This window comes from Scardinius erythrophthalmus (genome assembly GCF_964197995.2).
Source record: "Scardinius erythrophthalmus genome assembly, chromosome: 10".
Lineage (NCBI taxonomy): Eukaryota > Metazoa > Chordata > Actinopteri > Cypriniformes > Leuciscidae > Scardinius > Scardinius erythrophthalmus.
This window is the reverse complement of record NC_138230.1, coordinates 24,530,603-24,548,172: the sequence shown is the minus strand read 5'-3', so window position 1 is coordinate 24,548,172 and position 17,570 is coordinate 24,530,603. Positions and strand designations below refer to the sequence as shown.

Here is a 17,570-nt window from a genome sequence, read left to right as displayed (position 1 = left end):
AAATTGAACTGGGTAAAGAACAAATCTTGCTTACCCAACTGCAGCAGAAAAAAAGTGTAGATAGAGATATATCTCCTAAAGGCAGAGATGGAAAGAGCTGGTATCTGTCCTGTAAATGATTTTTGACTATTGGATAATATTGTTTTCGTTTGTTATTTAACATTATAACAAAATAAGGAATGTAAAATGTTTCTGTTTATTACAGTGTTTCTGTTTCTTAAAATTAAAACAAACAATGGCTCCAATCCAATGTTCCTTAAAAAAAAAAAAAAAAAAAACTGGCATAAAAGTAAGATGGATCAGGTGATCCTGAATATCAAAACAGGGGATTTCCAAATCCGGGTCAATTTGATCCAGATTTTTTTTTTTTTTTTTTTTTTTTTTTACTGATCCAATCCAATTTTGCTTTGAAAAATCTGCAAAAAAGTAAGATGGTTTACCTGATCCTGGATAGCAAACCATGGGATTTCCAAATCTAGATAATTCTGATCCAGATAAAAATTTTTGAACAACTAGGCCCTGGAGATTAGTTAAGAGATATAGTAATTGCAGTTATTGACTTATACTTGCCAGCTGGAATGGACATCACACAATGGGCCACAGGATGGTGTCTAAAGGGCATAAAAAGAAAAAAAGTATTATGATATCTCAAGGTGTAGTTTTTCTTGATGCCGGAATGCTTGTCATCTTTGGGCTATGAAGACAAGATTGTAAGACTGTCTATATACATTCAACTGCTTTATTACATTTTGAGAGGTGACATTCACACAAACAACTTGTTCCTAAATTACAAAATTTAAGTTAAATATGAATAGAAAAACCATGGCAATTTTGCCAGTATTTCTTTCATTTTCATCCTATCAAAGCAGCAGTATTTGCAGATGAGACTCAATTATGTGAACCCACTGATGCAGTTTTAGATCATTACATGTTGGAATTTTATTATATTCATTTTGTTTAAATAAAGCAAAGTGAATGGAAATAGAACATCATGTTTATACATTTGCCTATCAAACAAAGTTAACAACACAACTAGTTTACAAATACAATATTGTGTCAAGGATAACTTTGACCATCTTGACCCACTAGCTGGGACAACAGTCCTCTTTCATGATTTTTTTTTCCCCAATGATTACATTAACAAAAGTTATATTTATTTTACTTAATAATATATTGAATGATGCATCATCATCCTGTACATGCTAAACTCATCTCTTACAATTTAGTAGTAAACATAAGGATTTAAAGAAATTGTGTACAGGTACATCCACATCACACTTAAGGAAAACCATAAAAGAGGTGTCAGGTAGAAAAATGTGTAAACTTCACTGCCATTTTTAAGAGCTCTTGACTATTAACATAAAAATATACACATACCCACATTATCTTTTGTTTACTAAAACAAGAATACTCTCTTCTTCAAAATAATTCATGTTGGTAATATAAGGACAGTCTCCTGAGGCCAATTGTGTTATTTTTGATAACCAGACTGGAGCAGTGTATTACAATGAACTAAACTCTGTGAATAAGTTTTTGATTTTTATTACTGAATTGCAACTATCACAATGTGGTGCACATTGATTGCACATCTTTGCAAATATAAAGATTGCGAATTTAAAGTGCACATCTAATTTATCAGAGGAAAATCCCTAACACGTGTCCGGAGTACGTATTAACAGAGAACATGTTCCACTAACATTTGACAAGTATGGATACTTTTTGTCTTTATTTGCTGCACTAATTGTCAGCTATTTAACTTCTTGGAAAATGTTTTGGATGAAAAAATTGTGCTATGATTTTTTAAAAAGCTTTTTTTTTTTTTTTTTTTTTATCTACTTTACCAACATCAGAGATTTTTGGTGTGGCATAAGTGTTCAAATGTGTTTTGCGGCCATTATATGTTCTGCTGTACTAGCTATTCAATAAACCTTAGAAAGGACAGATGCCATATTTCATTTCGCGTGGATGAAAATGAGGTAGTGAGACTTACAGTCTTTACAATAGTACACACTGTACAAATGTCCTAGATCACATCTTTTAAAATGTTCACAACTTTCAAAACTGTTTTATGGAATTTTTGTCTCCTGAAAGTCTTTTGGAAAGATATTTTGTCGACTGAACAATCAGTAACAATAATACAATCTATTGAACACGCTGTACCCCTATTACCTCACAGACTTATTTTCATTCTGTCAGATTGAAATGATAGCTCTGCATGAGCAGCTTCAGTAATGATGAGTGTCATGTGATTACACTTGTGTTATACCCAAAATTAGATTATCACATAAGGGGTGTTGTCTGATTCAGGAACAGCCTGTGACTGTGAGTCTTTTAAAATGCTTCCTTGTGGCATCTCTTGGCTTTAAATTAATTTTTTTGTGTGAACATTTAGCAGGAGGTCATAATCCTTTGACCCCTAACCTCTGTAGTCAGAGCCTAAAATGGAATGGAAAAGCTTAGCAGTGTTTGGTATGAGAACTATCTCACACGCTCATCAGTTTCTTAAAGGTTTCTAGAGCCTGTTGTGTCTTTGATAAAGGGACATTACTGATTTAGCTATAAATGCAAATGTAATAATAGGCCTAATAAATAATGTGATAATAATAAATCTCCTTTTTAAAATCTAGGCTCACATTTATAACAGTTTAGAAAGTTTACCATTTCTGTCTTTTATTTTAGTTTTCTTTTTTATGATTATATAAAGCTTATAAATGCCAAGTGTTACAGTTCATACATCAAAAGTAAGAAGTCATAGGTCAAAACGCATAAAAAAGGGAATTTGATGTGCATTATTATTATTTTGCATTTATGTCCAGTCTCTTAGTTAGGTGAAATATCTATAAAGTCAATTATTTGATCATTAAGTGAAAACTATCATTGATTAGGCAACATGTAATCTAAATTACGCAATCAGATTCCGAAAATTAAGTTCTTGTAATTAAAATTATATTACATTTTAAAATACTCGTAATCACGAGTAATTACTTTTAAAAAATGTTTTTAAAAAAAGTAATACTGCTTATACCTTCAAGATCCAGGTTCCAGGTTTGTGGAATTGCCCACTGAAAACTTTTAACATTTTGCAATGTAATAACTTTGTTGAAATAAAACCCATGTCCCTGACATAGGACCCTGACTTTTCCTAAATGTGTCTATATGTTATTCTATCATTGTTATTTTATTAAAATTACAAGACACAAAAGTGTTTTGAGTATTTCTTGAATGGCCATAACAGTCATACTGACCGTATGCATACAATTTTCATTGTAATTTTTCAGCATGATATTTTTGCTGAATCAGTTCATTTTCTCGCAGTATATTATATTTTCATATTCTTTTCCCGTGACGGTCAGAATGACTGTATTGGCCAGTTTGGGGCATATGCGTTTCATATGTGCCCATAAAGGTTGTACCTATGCATTGAAATGCATATTGGCGATGTTTTTGTAAGTTATTGTATTCTAATATCCAAGGATGAACACATTTATTTTCATTTTACAAAGAAAACAATAGAAAATTGATCACTTTCGACTTTGTATCTGTAATCACAATAGCTGTTCTGTGGTTGTCGATTAACTAATACATTTTCACATAGGGCCTACATTAGAATTAAAATGTAGTGTTCTGATGTTTATTATTACCTATTCTAACATTACAGATCCATTTATTCTTAGATTTGATATAGCTTATTGAAATTATATGCAAATAATGACTATGGCCATTATAGTAGTTATAGAACTCCGGTATAGTACTAGTGTTACTAGTACCGTCTCTCGGCAGATCTGCTGTGTAGTGTTCATGTTGTTTGGAGGAGGAGTGGCTTTGGGAAGCGCTGTGAAGGGAGAGTAGGATCTTATGCTATTAAAGCTAGCTTGCTATTGCTTGCCTCTCTGACATTGCCTACCCACCTTTAAATGCCATTTTGTAGTAATGAGAATTGGAGAGAAAATTTAATGTAAAAGCATCTAAAAATAACTGTTAAAGTTTTTTGCCACTTTGACTTATACTATTCTCATTGTGCACAAGCAAGTGTGTGTGTGTGGATTATAGGCTACCAAATGCCTTTTCATACTTTATGCCCTGACTGCATATAATCCTCATTACGTTTTCGGCTTCCTCAGGGGCGTAGATCTCAGCTCTGGGGTGCACAGCACAAGACTACTAACTGTCAAAATGTCAGTTTGATGTTTTGTGTTTGCTGAGGTCATCAGGGCACTTTGGGTGTGGGGTGAGAGTGCACAGGAGGCCCCTGCAGGAGCAGTGAAAGTGTGTCAGTGGGTTATAATGACACTCATGCAGCAGGAGGAGGAGCGGTGAAGTGGGTCACATGATGTGAAGACAGCAGACGCGGCAGCATAGAGACAATCAGTTTCGCTCGATCATTCTACATGCGTCCTTTTTCTGCGTTAAACCTTGATTTATTCACAACTCTGAACTACAGCTACTCGAGTCGACATAGCGAGCTATTATAGTCTCTTTTTATTAGACGTAAATCGTGTGGATTTGGTCTCTTGGCTGTCCGGTCTAGAAGAGTCCAGTTATTATAAACAATACACATGTAACGTTATTTAGTTATAACGTTAGTTTTCTAGGAGGTACCTGATTTTTTCGTCCCCAAAGCAACACGGAGCTGATATATCCAGATTATCTTGCTTATTTATTTAGAAATGTTTCTCAGGTAGTGTATGCTATAGGTAACGTTTGAGAGAGACTCGGTTTAACGTTACAGAATCTCCCAGCGACTAGATAGTTGCTGTAAACCGTGTAAAAACGGCACTACCACACAGGTGACTCGGGCTCAAAGCTGTCGGAGGAAATGGAATCCACAAAGGCTGGTAAGATCAGTATGTTTTTACTTTTTGAATATGAATTTAATAATCTGTGATACCTTCGGTGCATTCTTATTTTAATAAATGACACCTAAGCATGTAGTTGCACGTGATGCTGTGAATGTGCATTGTGCATTAAGGTGTTGATTGGGGTTTTATTACTTTATTTGCAGCATGAAAACTCTAAGTAGGTTAAAAGTGTCAGGCTTGTGTTGTTATGACATAGATTGTGGGTTACTATTGAACTGCTGTCTCCCAACTCACATGGACCGCTCTGCCTAGCCATGTGCATCTGTGTTTACGCGTCCTTTGCGTCTGCTCTGATTGGTCGAGAGAAGTCATGACGTACAGTGTTGCATAATTTGCATGGCAGGATGGATGCCTCTGCAGCTGCAGATACACGTGAGGCGGCTGCGGTCTGACCCACTTTTTTGGCTTTTACACTCCCAACAAGACATGCCGAGTACACGTGGGGGCGGTGCTAAGAACATGTCGACCAAAAGCTCAGACTGCAATACTGATGACGTCCGTTCATTTTGTTCTTTATATATATATTAGTATACAAAAACATATAGTATTTATTTATCAATTTATAGTATAGGCTACATATATACTATTTATTTATCCATATACAGTATAAATATATACTATATATATATATATATATATATATATATATATATATATATATAATAGTATAATATATTAATATATATTTCAGCAGACATTACTTTGAGTTTCAGATTAGAGTATACTGAGATGAGGTTATTAGCATGTAATTATTTATATTGAATATAATGTAAACAATTTGACTCACCAGCATGCAATTAGTATGAACATGTAAGTATTGACATATAATACCATATTAGAATTTGAAAACAGACTATGTTTGTTTGTTCTAAGTATTAAATTTGAGTTGAGTTGTTTGTCGGTAAAGCCTACACCCTAAAAGGTATTATGTAATGGTGTTACCTAACCATTGAGAGTGGGACAGCAGAAATCAGGTCAACCCATACAGAAAGAGCACACAAAGCCTGGTACGCTTTCTGACAAAAGGAACGCTTGCAGCTCAAAATAAAACTCAAGGACAAAGAAAATATTTGTATCTTCATTAGTAAATAGCCACCTATATGGATTGCATATACTCTCTCTATGCTTATATTTTAGAGACATTTGTCAACAGATAGATGTAAAAGCTAGAATCAACCATTAGGCCATGTCTCATACTCATATGCTTCGTAATATATATGCACATATTAGGATCCACATTTTCTTTTTTAAAATGAAGCTAGAAAAATAAATTTTCCTAACTGAAGTTGTCTTTTGTTGCTCTTCTGTGTGTCATCCACCAGGTGGGGTAATAGCTTACATTAGCTCCTCGAGCTCTGCCTCCAGTCCAGAGTCATGCCTCAGTGACTCCTCCAACAGCAGCTATCAGTCATGCTCTCCGCCTCACGCAGGGCAGGGTCAACAGGGCGAGGCCCTTCCTGTGGCCTCTCAGTCCCGCCCACCGAGGCACGGCGGAGGGAAGGCACGATCACCCTCCACCACCAAAAGTGGCATTACAAGTGAGAGACTGATCTAAATAAAAATGAAGTTAAAGAGAACCAGAAATGTTTTTATGCTGCAATCACATGTTCTTACAGACTAATTTAAATATGATCAGTCACACTTTAGATTAGGGTCAAATTCTCACTATTATCTATGACTTTTACCTCAATAAACTCCTAATTACTGCTTATTAATAGTTAGTAAGGTAGTTGTTAAATTTAGGGATTGGGTTGGATTAAGGAATGTAGAATATGGTCATGCAGTATAAGGCATTAATATGTGCTTTATAAGTACTAATCAGCAGCCAATATTCTAGTAATATACATGCCAATAAGCAATTAGTTAATAGTAATAATTGGACCCTAAACTTAAGTGTTACAAATTGAATCCAACATATGTCGTCTTAAAGTTAAGGAACTATTAATTAATTAATTAATTAACTAACATGCTTTGCTTTCTCAGAGTTGTTATCTGTTATCAACATGGAATTGAAAAAGAAAAAAAGTATTGTTATTGTTAGAATAGAATAAGGTAACACTTTATTTTGATGGTCCCTTTTGAACATTCTTTTGACTATAAGTAACTTTGCAACTACATGTCAAAACTCTCATTAGAGTATTAGTAGACTGACTGCTTAATATATGCTGACTCTTTATTGTGATGCTCCACAACCGACATTCTACTGACCATAAGTAACTTTGCAACTACATTTAACCCTAACCCTACCATTCTATTAATTCTCTTCTAACTCTTTAGTGAGAGTTAGTAGACATGAAGGGGCAACGTTACTTATAGTCAACAGAATGTGTTAAAGGGACCATCAAAATAAAGTGAAACCTAGAATAATTATATAATTGACAGTAATGATCTGATATTTGTTACTTAACATTGCACAATTCATTATATTTGCCCTTGTTTGCTTCATCGTGAAGTAATGGTCTTCTAGCTGTTTGAGGAAACTGAAAGCAGTTGTTCTAAGGAGAAAGCCAAACTGAGCACAGAGCCTTTTTCATCTGACTCTCTGTATTTCTGCTCCTGCAGAGATTAACGGTCTGGTGCTGCTATGTAAAGTGTGTGGAGATGTGGCATCAGGATTTCACTACGGCGTTCACGCTTGTGAGGGATGTAAGGTGAGAAAATGTTAGTGTGAGTCTACAGCCACATTTCAGTGTAAACGTATAAGCATTAGAGGTTTCATTTGTTATTTCTGAAGTACAGAGTATTTTTAAGTCAAAAGCTCAGAAGGGGTGTGAAAATCTGTATTTTTCACTCTCATGTGTGTTCGGTTTTGCATACTTCTCATTGAAGGCGGTTTTATAGTGTCTGTTTTCATGTTAAATTGTCCCTGGTGTCGCTGTGGTTGATTTAGATAGGGTTGATGTGGCATGGCTGTCATGCCTTATCTGGGTCACATCTACCTGTGCATCTCCCTGAAGGAGATATCACTTTGCTTTATTTATAACCAGAAAGCCTTCTACTCAGCAGCCTGTTTAACTATCAGAGCAAAGCTCTGTGACAGAACAGTGTCATCAGTCCTGAGAGGGACACCTGCTTTCCATACCAACTCCAAGGCTCGACACCTGTTACTCTCTGTGGGCACGGTGACCCTTACATTTCTCTCTATCTCTTTCATTTTACCACCTGTAGGGTTTCTTCAGGAGGAGCATTCAGCAGAACATTCAGTATAAGAAGTGCCTTAAGAACGAAAGCTGTGCCATTATGCGCATCAACAGGAACCGGTGCCAGCAGTGCCGTTTTAAGAAATGTTTGCTCGTGGGCATGTCCAGAGATGGTGAGCTCCAGCTGACATTGTGTCCTAGATCCAATCAACAAAATCTGTTACAGGCCGACGACATATGTGACCTCAGGGTTTAAACCTTAAAGGACAAATGAATAAATAAATGAAATATATAAAGTAAATGTTATTTGCACATAGATAGATGATACACTGCCCTGCCAAAATTTGCTGTTTGGATTTAAATAGGCAAATGCTTAAGAGTCTATGATTGTATCATTATTGCAGTGATTATTATGTTTCTAGCATGTTATATGTTTGGCAACAGGTCTTCTGACCCCTGACTGATGGAGTGTGTAGCTTTACATTTTTTAAACAACCATGTAGGATTATGTATCATGGCCATATTTCAGGATGACAAAGCCAAGATTCATCAGGCTCAAATTGTGAAAGAATAGTTAGGAAGGGAGCATAAAGAATCATTTTCACTCATGAATTGGCACCTCTTAAGGCCCGTTCACACCAAGGACGATAACTATAAAGATAACGATAAAGATATAATTCTAAAAATCGTTCTCCATATTAAAGAATAACAGAGTTCACACCACAATATGACCACGATATGAGGAACGATATCGTTGGGATCACCTTCAGAACGATTTTTTTCCAGCTGTCGAACGATAAAACACTGACAGCCAATCAGAATCCACTCTAATTTAAAGGTCTCGCGCATTTAAAATGGATCTGGATCATCCGGGCGCGCGCGTGCTTAAAATAAAAAGACCGTTATCGGTCGTTGGTGTGGACGCATGTATAGTTATCTTAATCGTTATCTTTATAGTTATCGTCCTTGGTGTGAACGGGCCTTTAGTCCAGACCTTAAATTCATTGAAAGTCTTTGAGATGTCCTGGAGGAGACTTTACAGAGTGCTGGACTCTTGCAATGTCATTACAAGATCTTAACCAATTTTTTTTTAACTATTGACAATGTAAAGTCTACTCCAGCACATCCCAAAGACTTTCAATGATTTTAAGGTCTGTACTCAGAGGTACCAATTCATGTGTGAAAATGATTCTTCATGTTAATCTTGACTTTGTCATCCTGGAATATGGCCATGCTATGTCTTCCTACATGTTGTTTAAGAAATTGAAAGCTACACACTTCATCAGTTAGGGGTCAGAGGAACTGTTGCTAAACATAACATGATAAAAACAATAATAATCAATAACCTAATAATCTGTCTCTCTGTCTATCTCTAAGTATAAGTGTCAGTCTGTTAAAGTCTGTGAACTGACACTGTCTGCTCTTCAGCTGTGCGTTTTGGCCGGATTCCCAAACGAGAGAAGCAGCGCATGCTGCTCGAGATGCAGAACGCAATGAACAACATGATGAGCAACAGCCACGGCAATCAGCCCCTGCCTCTTAGCAACCAGATTTCAGCCACCGAAGGAGATTCCGAGGACAGCACTGGCCATTCCTCTCGTTCCTCCTCCACCTCCCCCAGGAGCAACCGATCAAAAACCAGCCCTGACCCCAAGCTGCTGATCACCATGGATATGAGCCAAAGCTCAGACTCCTTCAGTGCTACTGACAGTGGGGAGGAGGAGGCCATCGGCACAGTTACTAGGGCACAGCAGGAGACCTTCATGTACAATCAGGAGCAGGGCAGTGTGCCTTCTGAAGCCCCTAACAATTACAGCTATTTCACAGGGAAGACCCAGGATGTCTGGAACCGCCAGAACGATACATCCTCATTGAGCGAACAGAAGCCACAGTCGAGCTGTGCTCCACAGGGGACTGAAGACTCCAGCCGACATTACAGTACTCTGAGCAGCTGTCCTGTCAGACTTCCTAACAGCATCCCCGATGGAACATCTCTGCAGAACCTCTCTCCGAGAGCTCATAATGACAATGAAACTCATGCCAATGGCAGCTATGGTGTCCAAACATTCGGAAGGGTTAACAGGATGCACCTGGTGAGTTACACAGGGTACCAATACCAAAATAACAATACCGAAATTTCTGTAGTCCATACAAATACTCTTTCATGAAATATATTTCATGATTCTATTTCACAGGTTTGCCCCATGAATACATCACCCTATGTGGATCCTCAGAAGTCGGGTCACAGTATTTGGGAGGAGTTCTCCATGAGCTTCACCCCGGCTGTCAGAGAGGTGGTGGAATTTGCAAAGCGTATCCCAGGGTTCAAAGATCTATCCCAACATGACCAGGTCAGCCTGCTCAAGGCTGGCACCTTTGAGGTATGAACAAAACACAACACAATCTCTGCGCTGAATTAATCTGATAAAAAAAATCATTGTGACATAACAGAGTCCTATAGCAAGTTTCATTTGAACTGTAAAAAGACCTGAGGTTTCCTGTTTGGTCTGTAGGTGCTGGTGGTACGCTTTACATCCCTGTTCGATGTGAAGGAGCGGACGGTTACATTTCTGAGTGGCAGGAAGTATAGCGTGGATGCTCTGCGGTCTTTGGGGGCTGGAGATCACCTCAACTCAATGTTTGACTTCACAGAGAAGCTGCAAGCTCTTAACCTCAGCGAGGAGGAAATGAGCCTCTTCACGGCCGTAGTGCTGGTGTCTGCAGGTATTTATCACTTCTTGTTGTGTCACCGTTTTCAGACCATATACTTTATAGTTTTGTATCTAAGATGTTGAAATGACAAATTGAAATGGGAGTTTAAGGTTTAAATTAAATATTTGCAATTAAGGATCACGATTTCAAGATAAAGTTACAATTAGATCACACTTACATTTAATTGTAAATTAAGAAACTTGACTGAGCTCAAAACTTAGACCACTTAGTAACAAGAAGTGACGTCAGGAAGGTCATGGTGATTATAAAGTACAAGAATAAACGTTCCAACAAAAACTTGTAAAATGAATTCCCCTGCTGTGTTCCCCATAGATCGTTCCGGCCTTGAGAACGTCAACTCAGTTGAGGCACTTCAGGAAACTCTGATACGAGCTCTGCGCACATTGATCACCAAGAACCACCCCAACGAGATTGCCATCTTTACTAAACTGCTTCTCAAACTTCCGGATCTGCGCTCCCTCAACAACATGCACTCTGAGCAGCTCTTGGCCTTCAAGGTCCAAACCTGACCACCCACCAATCCCCATAACTGTGGACCACGCCCCCTCCCATCCACTTTTAGAGACTCCAGGCCCATTTCTGTGGCCCACTAAGCCAATTGGGGGGCCTGTTCTCACTCAAAGCCACTTAGCTGACATTTCATGCTCCCCATGAGGACTGCTGGGTAAATATGGAGGGAGTGGGGAGCAGATACTTAAGAAGTCATTATACTGTAAAACGCCTCTGTTTGTGCTAATGCACACGACCCACAGACACAAACTGGATGGGTTTCGTTGTAGATGCTTACAAGAGTTTGTATGATTACGGGGTTGTGTGGACGCAGAGGCATCTTGAATTTGTTTTTAGATTTACACTGCCTGTGCAATAAGTGACAGGTTCACTGTTTTTGGATTGTTCCTTGTTGGTCTATTAATACTTTCAGAAAAGAGGAAGTAAGGTATCTCGTGGGCGTATGAAAGCTGTGTGTTAATAAGGGGAAGGGTAATGAAGGGATAGTCCAACACATAAGTTTAAAACAAACGAGAAACTACTACACAGTACAGTTTGATGCCCTTTCAATAATTTGAAGTCAAGAAAAGACAAAAAGCACCAACTATGAAATGGAAGAATGTGGAACAAGATGCTAACAAGAGCTTTCTGGCAGAAAGACACAAGAATGTTTAATGGAAAGATCTATTTTTGTATTTTGTTTCTGTCTTAAAAATTGTAGTTAAGTGCAAAGGAAGCCACTCTATATCATTAGACCTGAATTACTCAAGTATGTGAAGCAAGTATTGCTATGCAAGCTCAATTTTATGGATGGTAAAAGACTGTACGTTCCAACCATGTGTGGCTTGCCAACACTGTAGCGGACAATAACAAAAACTATCTTATTTTTGTCAGTTTTGGCCAAGGGCGTAGATTTGGTTTGAACATTGGGGGGGGTTGAAGTTTGGGTCTGCATATTTTTCATGTGATCATGGTATAAATATTGGGGGGGTTGTAATGCATAGATTTAAATATTGGGGGGGTTATATCCCCCCCAACCCCCCCACAAATTACGCCCCTGGTTTTGGCTTTCAGGTCAGCCATGGCGGAGCAACAGTTTGGAGAGAATCTTGCTGAGCAAGTTAAAGTTAGTTCAACTGTTGACAAGTTTATAGATAGCTACCTGAATAATAACACATCTGGTTTATTGGCACAGACATTTGAAGGTGATCTCCAATATTCAACCAGACCACAGGCTTGGCCAACCATTTGCGTTCTTGCATAGAGTATGTTTCTGAATTTAGATCTGCATAATGTGTAAATGTTTTGATTCGTAGGGCTTTTAGTAATGACACAATGTTTAATGATGCTGGATGACAAAAGGAGTAGAACATATGCGTATTATCACTATAAGAATGCATGCTCTTCTCGGTACTGATGGGACACAAAGCCGTCCACAGTGATGTCATAATGTCAGATTATAGCTGAGGCCACATCCCAACTGACACCTTCCGATTTGATGCATCTTTATGGGTGATAAGTTCAGGCTGAATGTTTATGAGGAATTTTTTTTAATGATGATTTGGGAGGTCCACTTTATATATTTGTAATTCTGTTAATTTCTCTTATATGAATGTTTTTTTCTTTTTCTTTTAGGCAAGTCTTTTCAGTGAAAGTTCTTGTAGAATTATTATTGTGTCTGTGTGATCAGCTGCAGTAAGTAGATACTCTACATAATGTTTAGCACATACCGTTAGACCAGACAGGAAAGGGAAACAGGAAATGGCTCAAAACTCCACAAAGGAACACCTGCAATGACCCTTACCCTGTCAACTCTAGGCATCAACTCTTCTCGGGTCGGATCTGATATCAAAGCTGCTGTAGATGAATAGTTATTTAAAGAAGTATCTTCGGTTATGTTTGGTGTTGGTGTTCCCATCTCATTGTTCAGCCTGTGGCTCAATCAATGTCAGCATTGTGTTGCCATAATCCAGTCTGTCTTTTTTCCTCTGTGAAAGCAATGTAAGCTATATATATATATATATATATATATATATATATATATATATATAAATTAAGAAAATAAACAGATAAATGCTGATCTCTTTCGCACCCATCAATCAATCATTTTATTTCTAAAGCACGTTTAAAATAAACATGAGTACCTTACAAAACATATACACAAACACACCATAAATCAAAACAAAGCACTAAATAAACCACATGTAACTAAGAACAGTAAAAAGCAGCAGAGATAAGATGGGTCTTCAACCTAGATTTAAAACACTCAATGGAATCACAGGATTTAAACAGATGCGGTGCTGCTACCGCAAAGGCATGATCTCCCTAAGTTTTTAATCAAGATTTTGGTACGTTTAAAAGAAAACTGAGAGGATCTTAGGGGTCTAGCAGCAAAATGATGCTGTAACGCACTAGAGATATATAGGGGCAATCCCATGTAAACCATTAAAAGGACCTTGTATTGTACCCTATACTCAACAGGGAGCCAGTGCAGAGAAACCAGCACCGGAGAGATACTGGAACATCACCTGAGTATTAATGTTAGAGGCTAAAGGGCCCAAATGAAGTGAAAGCTGATAGGCTAGCTTTGATGGACCAAAAATCACCACTCTGTATTTAGACTCGTTCAGCTGAAGGAAACTTGATGCCATCCACAGCTTCATTTCATCCAGACAGTCAAGCAAAACTGACCATTTTGAGATGTCTTTAGATTTCAAAGGAAAATACAACTGGGTATCATCTGCATAACAATGGTATGCTACACCATACTTTTGAAATATTAATCCCAGAGGAAGCATATATAAGGAAAGCAAGACAGGGCAGAGACACAAACCTTGAGGGACCCCAGAAACGATGGGACGATCGGAGGAAATAGAGCTCCCTATTTCCACCACAAAGGTTCCCCCCTGTAAATATGATGAAAACCACTTTAATACAATCCCCCTAATGCTGACTCAAACATTCAAGGATAATCCCATGATCCACTGTATCGAAAGCTAAAGTCACAAAAATGTGTAGACACAAATGTAAAGTCAAACCAATTTAAGCTTAATCGATAGACATACACTAGTATACTGTTCAAAAGATTTTTTTTAAATGTTTTTGCAAGAAGTCTCTAACACTCACCAAGGTTGCATTTATTAGATATTTCTAATAAAAATAAAAATACTTCCCTATCTCCCTATCTAATATTATTAGATAATACTATAACAGTATTTACAAAATAAATGGGACTCACCCCCTACAGCTTCCAAGAGTGGCAAATATATTTACAATAATGTAATAAACCTCTAAGCTGGGGTTTGTTTTAAGAGGTTTAATTAGATTTCAATGGAGGACAGAGGGTACACCACACCACAGGCTTTAATGGAAAATTTTACTTTATTGACAATGTTCAATTTAGAAAAGTAGTCATTATATGAAACAGCATTTAGTTCATCAAACATCAACTCAGTACGCTCACTAGGACAAACGGCGATACACAAGTGAAACTCCAAACACGTCACTCCACTGCACTCTAGTGGTTAACCTCAGACCAGCACAGCACAATATAAATCGTGATCACACAGCAATCAGGTTTTTAAAGTGGAAAATCAGCACGTCCCTAGTCCAGCATACACGAATTATAATGGCCGTAAACCTCACAATCTTAAAATACAACATACACACTCACTCATACATGCTCACAATGGTAATTAAAATATAAAACACTTCCCCGTTTCCATGACACAAGACCCCGACCCGGGGTCTAGGGAAGGAATCAGCCGTGCCAGGCAGTCCACCACAGCACGCGCTCTCCTCAGCGTTGTTCCCGTCCTCACAGTCACGGCAATTAATCACTGGTTCTGGCCTGAATTAGTCCTATAAACGTATAAAGTGTCTTTGGGCTTTACGAGGTCTCTTTGGACAGCACGGCTCTTAACCGTTCCTGGAACATGTAGCCAGCGCTCCTACACCCCAGCCCCACTATTATCTAACTACACAGGTCGTTCTAGCTAGCTATCTTCGTTGCCGGACAAACCCTAACGGTCTCGAGCAACACAAAACGTCCCCATTTCTTTCCCGAGCGCGACAAGCCAGTCCCGTGCTGCCCTCATTCCGCTTCTCTCACTCTCCTTAAATCTCCTCACTCCAGGTGAGATCAATTATCTCTTCCTTCAGGCCATCAATGAAATGCGCTGCAGAAAGTTTCAGATGGGCCGAACCAAACCAGGAAGACAAATCCCCAGCGTTCATCACACTATCCCCTCCCCCCGGTCCATTTAGAAAAATAGTCACCAATGATTAAAATGTACTTATTCTTATTTAAAGTCTCTGGTAATGGACCCAGTATGTCTACAGCCACACGTTCATATGGGCGGGATACCACAGACATCTGAAGCGGAGCACAAGGGGCCTTTCCATGAGCCTTTCTAGATGCACAATCATGACACTCCCTACACCATTTTTTAACATCCCCAAACCAACCAGGCCAATAAAAACGATCCTTCACCTTAGCTTGTAACTTGTGTATCCCCAAATGCCCCCCAGTGGATGTATTATGCAGCATGGACAAGACTCCTGGAACCAGACTTCTTGGTAAAACCACCTGCACTGCAGAAGCAGCGTCAGAATTTATTGGAGGTATTCTCACCAACCGCTGATTCTGGATCTGCAATTGGTCCCACACTGGTAAATACTTAACAAGGGCAGGGTTTAGCTCCGCTTCTCTATAATCATTTCCTGACCTATTTTTCAACAAAATAAGCAAATGAATATTTGGATCCTCTTGCTGAGCCTTAACCAAATCATCTTCGATTTCTTGCCTCTCTTGTGTGATACCTTCCACTCCATCAGCCTCACTCACTACTCGAACTTGTACCTCAGACTAACAATTTCCATCCCCCTCCCTGTTACCTCCACTCCCAGATCCAGGAAGCCTTGAGAGAGCATCCGCATTTGCATGCTGCGTCCCTGGTCTATGAATGATCTTATATTGGAAGTTAGCCAGTTGCTCTAACCAGCGGGCCAACTGTCCCTCCAACCCACTGAAGTTATGCAACCACCGCAATGAACTATGATCAGTTCTCAACAAAAACTCCCTCCCCAGCAAGTAATGTTTAAAATGCTTTGTAAACGACACCACACTAAGTAGCTCCTTCTTTGTGGTGGCATACTTCCGTTCTGGTTTAGTCAAGGCCCTACTAGCATATGCCACCACCCGCTCCAAACCCCCATCCTCTTGGGACAATACAGCCCCGATTCCCACATCACTGGCGTCAGTGTCTAAAATAAATGGCTTTTTAGGGTCTGGATAGGCCAAAAAGGGCGCACTAATAAGACTTGCTTTTAATCGCTGAAAGGACTCTTGACACTCCTCCCCCCAAACAAATCTTTTTCCCTTTTCGGTGAGCTGATGTAAAGGGCGAGCAATTTCAGCAAAACCTTTAATAAATCTTCTATAATAGGAGGCTAATCCTACAAAACTTCTCACCTCCGTCTGGGTTTTTGGCGTAGGCCAAGTCCGTACTGCTTCTACCTTTGATGGATCAGCCATTACTCCCTCAGAAGATATAACATGACCCAAGTATTGCACTTGGGAAGAAAAAAGGTTACACTTGGAAGGTTTAACCTTAAGATTAGCCTGACGAAGTTTCAAAAGAACCTCATTTAATCTCTGAAGATGCTCCTGAAAAGTTCGCCCAAACACAATAATGTCATCTAGGTACACTAAACAAGTGGTCCACTGCAGGTCAGCCAAAACAACATCCATTAGGCGTTGAAAGGTACTCGGAGAGTTACATAACCCAAAACTTAAAACGTTAAATTCAAATAAACCCTGACGAGAAATAAATGCAGTCTTAGGTCTATCCTGAGGGTCAACCTCCACCTGCCAGTAGCCACTCGCCAAGTCTAAAGTAGAAAACCAACAGGCATTTGTCAAACTATCGAGAGCATCGTCAATTCTAGGTAGAGGATATGCATCCTTCCTTGTTACATCATTTAGTTTACGATAATCTACGCAAAAACGAAGACTACCATCTTTTTTTTTTACCAAAACCACAGGCGCTGCCCACGGACTACATGATGGACGAATAATGTCATTATCTTGCATCTGTTTAATCTGCTCAACAACCTCCTGCTGGAGGTGCAAAGGTACTCGCCGAGGAGGTAGTTTAACAGGCTGTGCAGAGCCAGTATCTATTTTATGCAGGGCAAGATGAGTTCTCCCCAAATCATCATCCCCCTTACTGAATACAGACGCATTACGATGTAGTAACTCCTCAATTTCCCGGATCTGACTAAAATTAAACCCCCGATCCTTCAACCCAAAATGTGACACTAAATAGTCCACACTCAAAGGAGGGGA

General features: G+C 38.8%; 1 protein-coding gene across 1 annotated transcript; it reads left to right on the top strand.

The window, feature by feature from the left end:
• The first annotated feature begins 4,289 nt into the window (after positions 1-4,289).
• Positions 4,290-11,965, top strand: nr1d2b (nuclear receptor subfamily 1, group D, member 2b). The gene is made up of 8 exons (XM_081375842.1): positions 4,290-4,835; positions 6,182-6,397; positions 7,422-7,510; positions 8,028-8,172; positions 9,428-10,092; positions 10,195-10,380; positions 10,513-10,723; positions 11,045-11,965. Exons 1-8 carry the CDS (start codon positions 4,817-4,819, stop codon positions 11,239-11,241), a joined length of 1,728 nt encoding a protein of 575 aa, XP_081231968.1. The 5' UTR covers positions 4,290-4,816; the 3' UTR covers positions 11,242-11,965.
• Positions 11,966-17,570: the final 5,605 nt, after the last annotated feature.

Excerpts from the sequence above, each read along its gene's own strand:
- nr1d2b (XM_081375842.1), top strand. Across the intron at positions 7,511-8,027 it reads ACGCTTGTGAGGGATGTAAG|GGTTTCTTCAGGAGGAGCAT; the intron begins GTGAGAAAATGT and ends TACCACCTGTAG. Across the intron at positions 8,173-9,427 it reads CGTGGGCATGTCCAGAGATG|CTGTGCGTTTTGGCCGGATT; the intron begins GTGAGCTCCAGC and ends TCTGCTCTTCAG.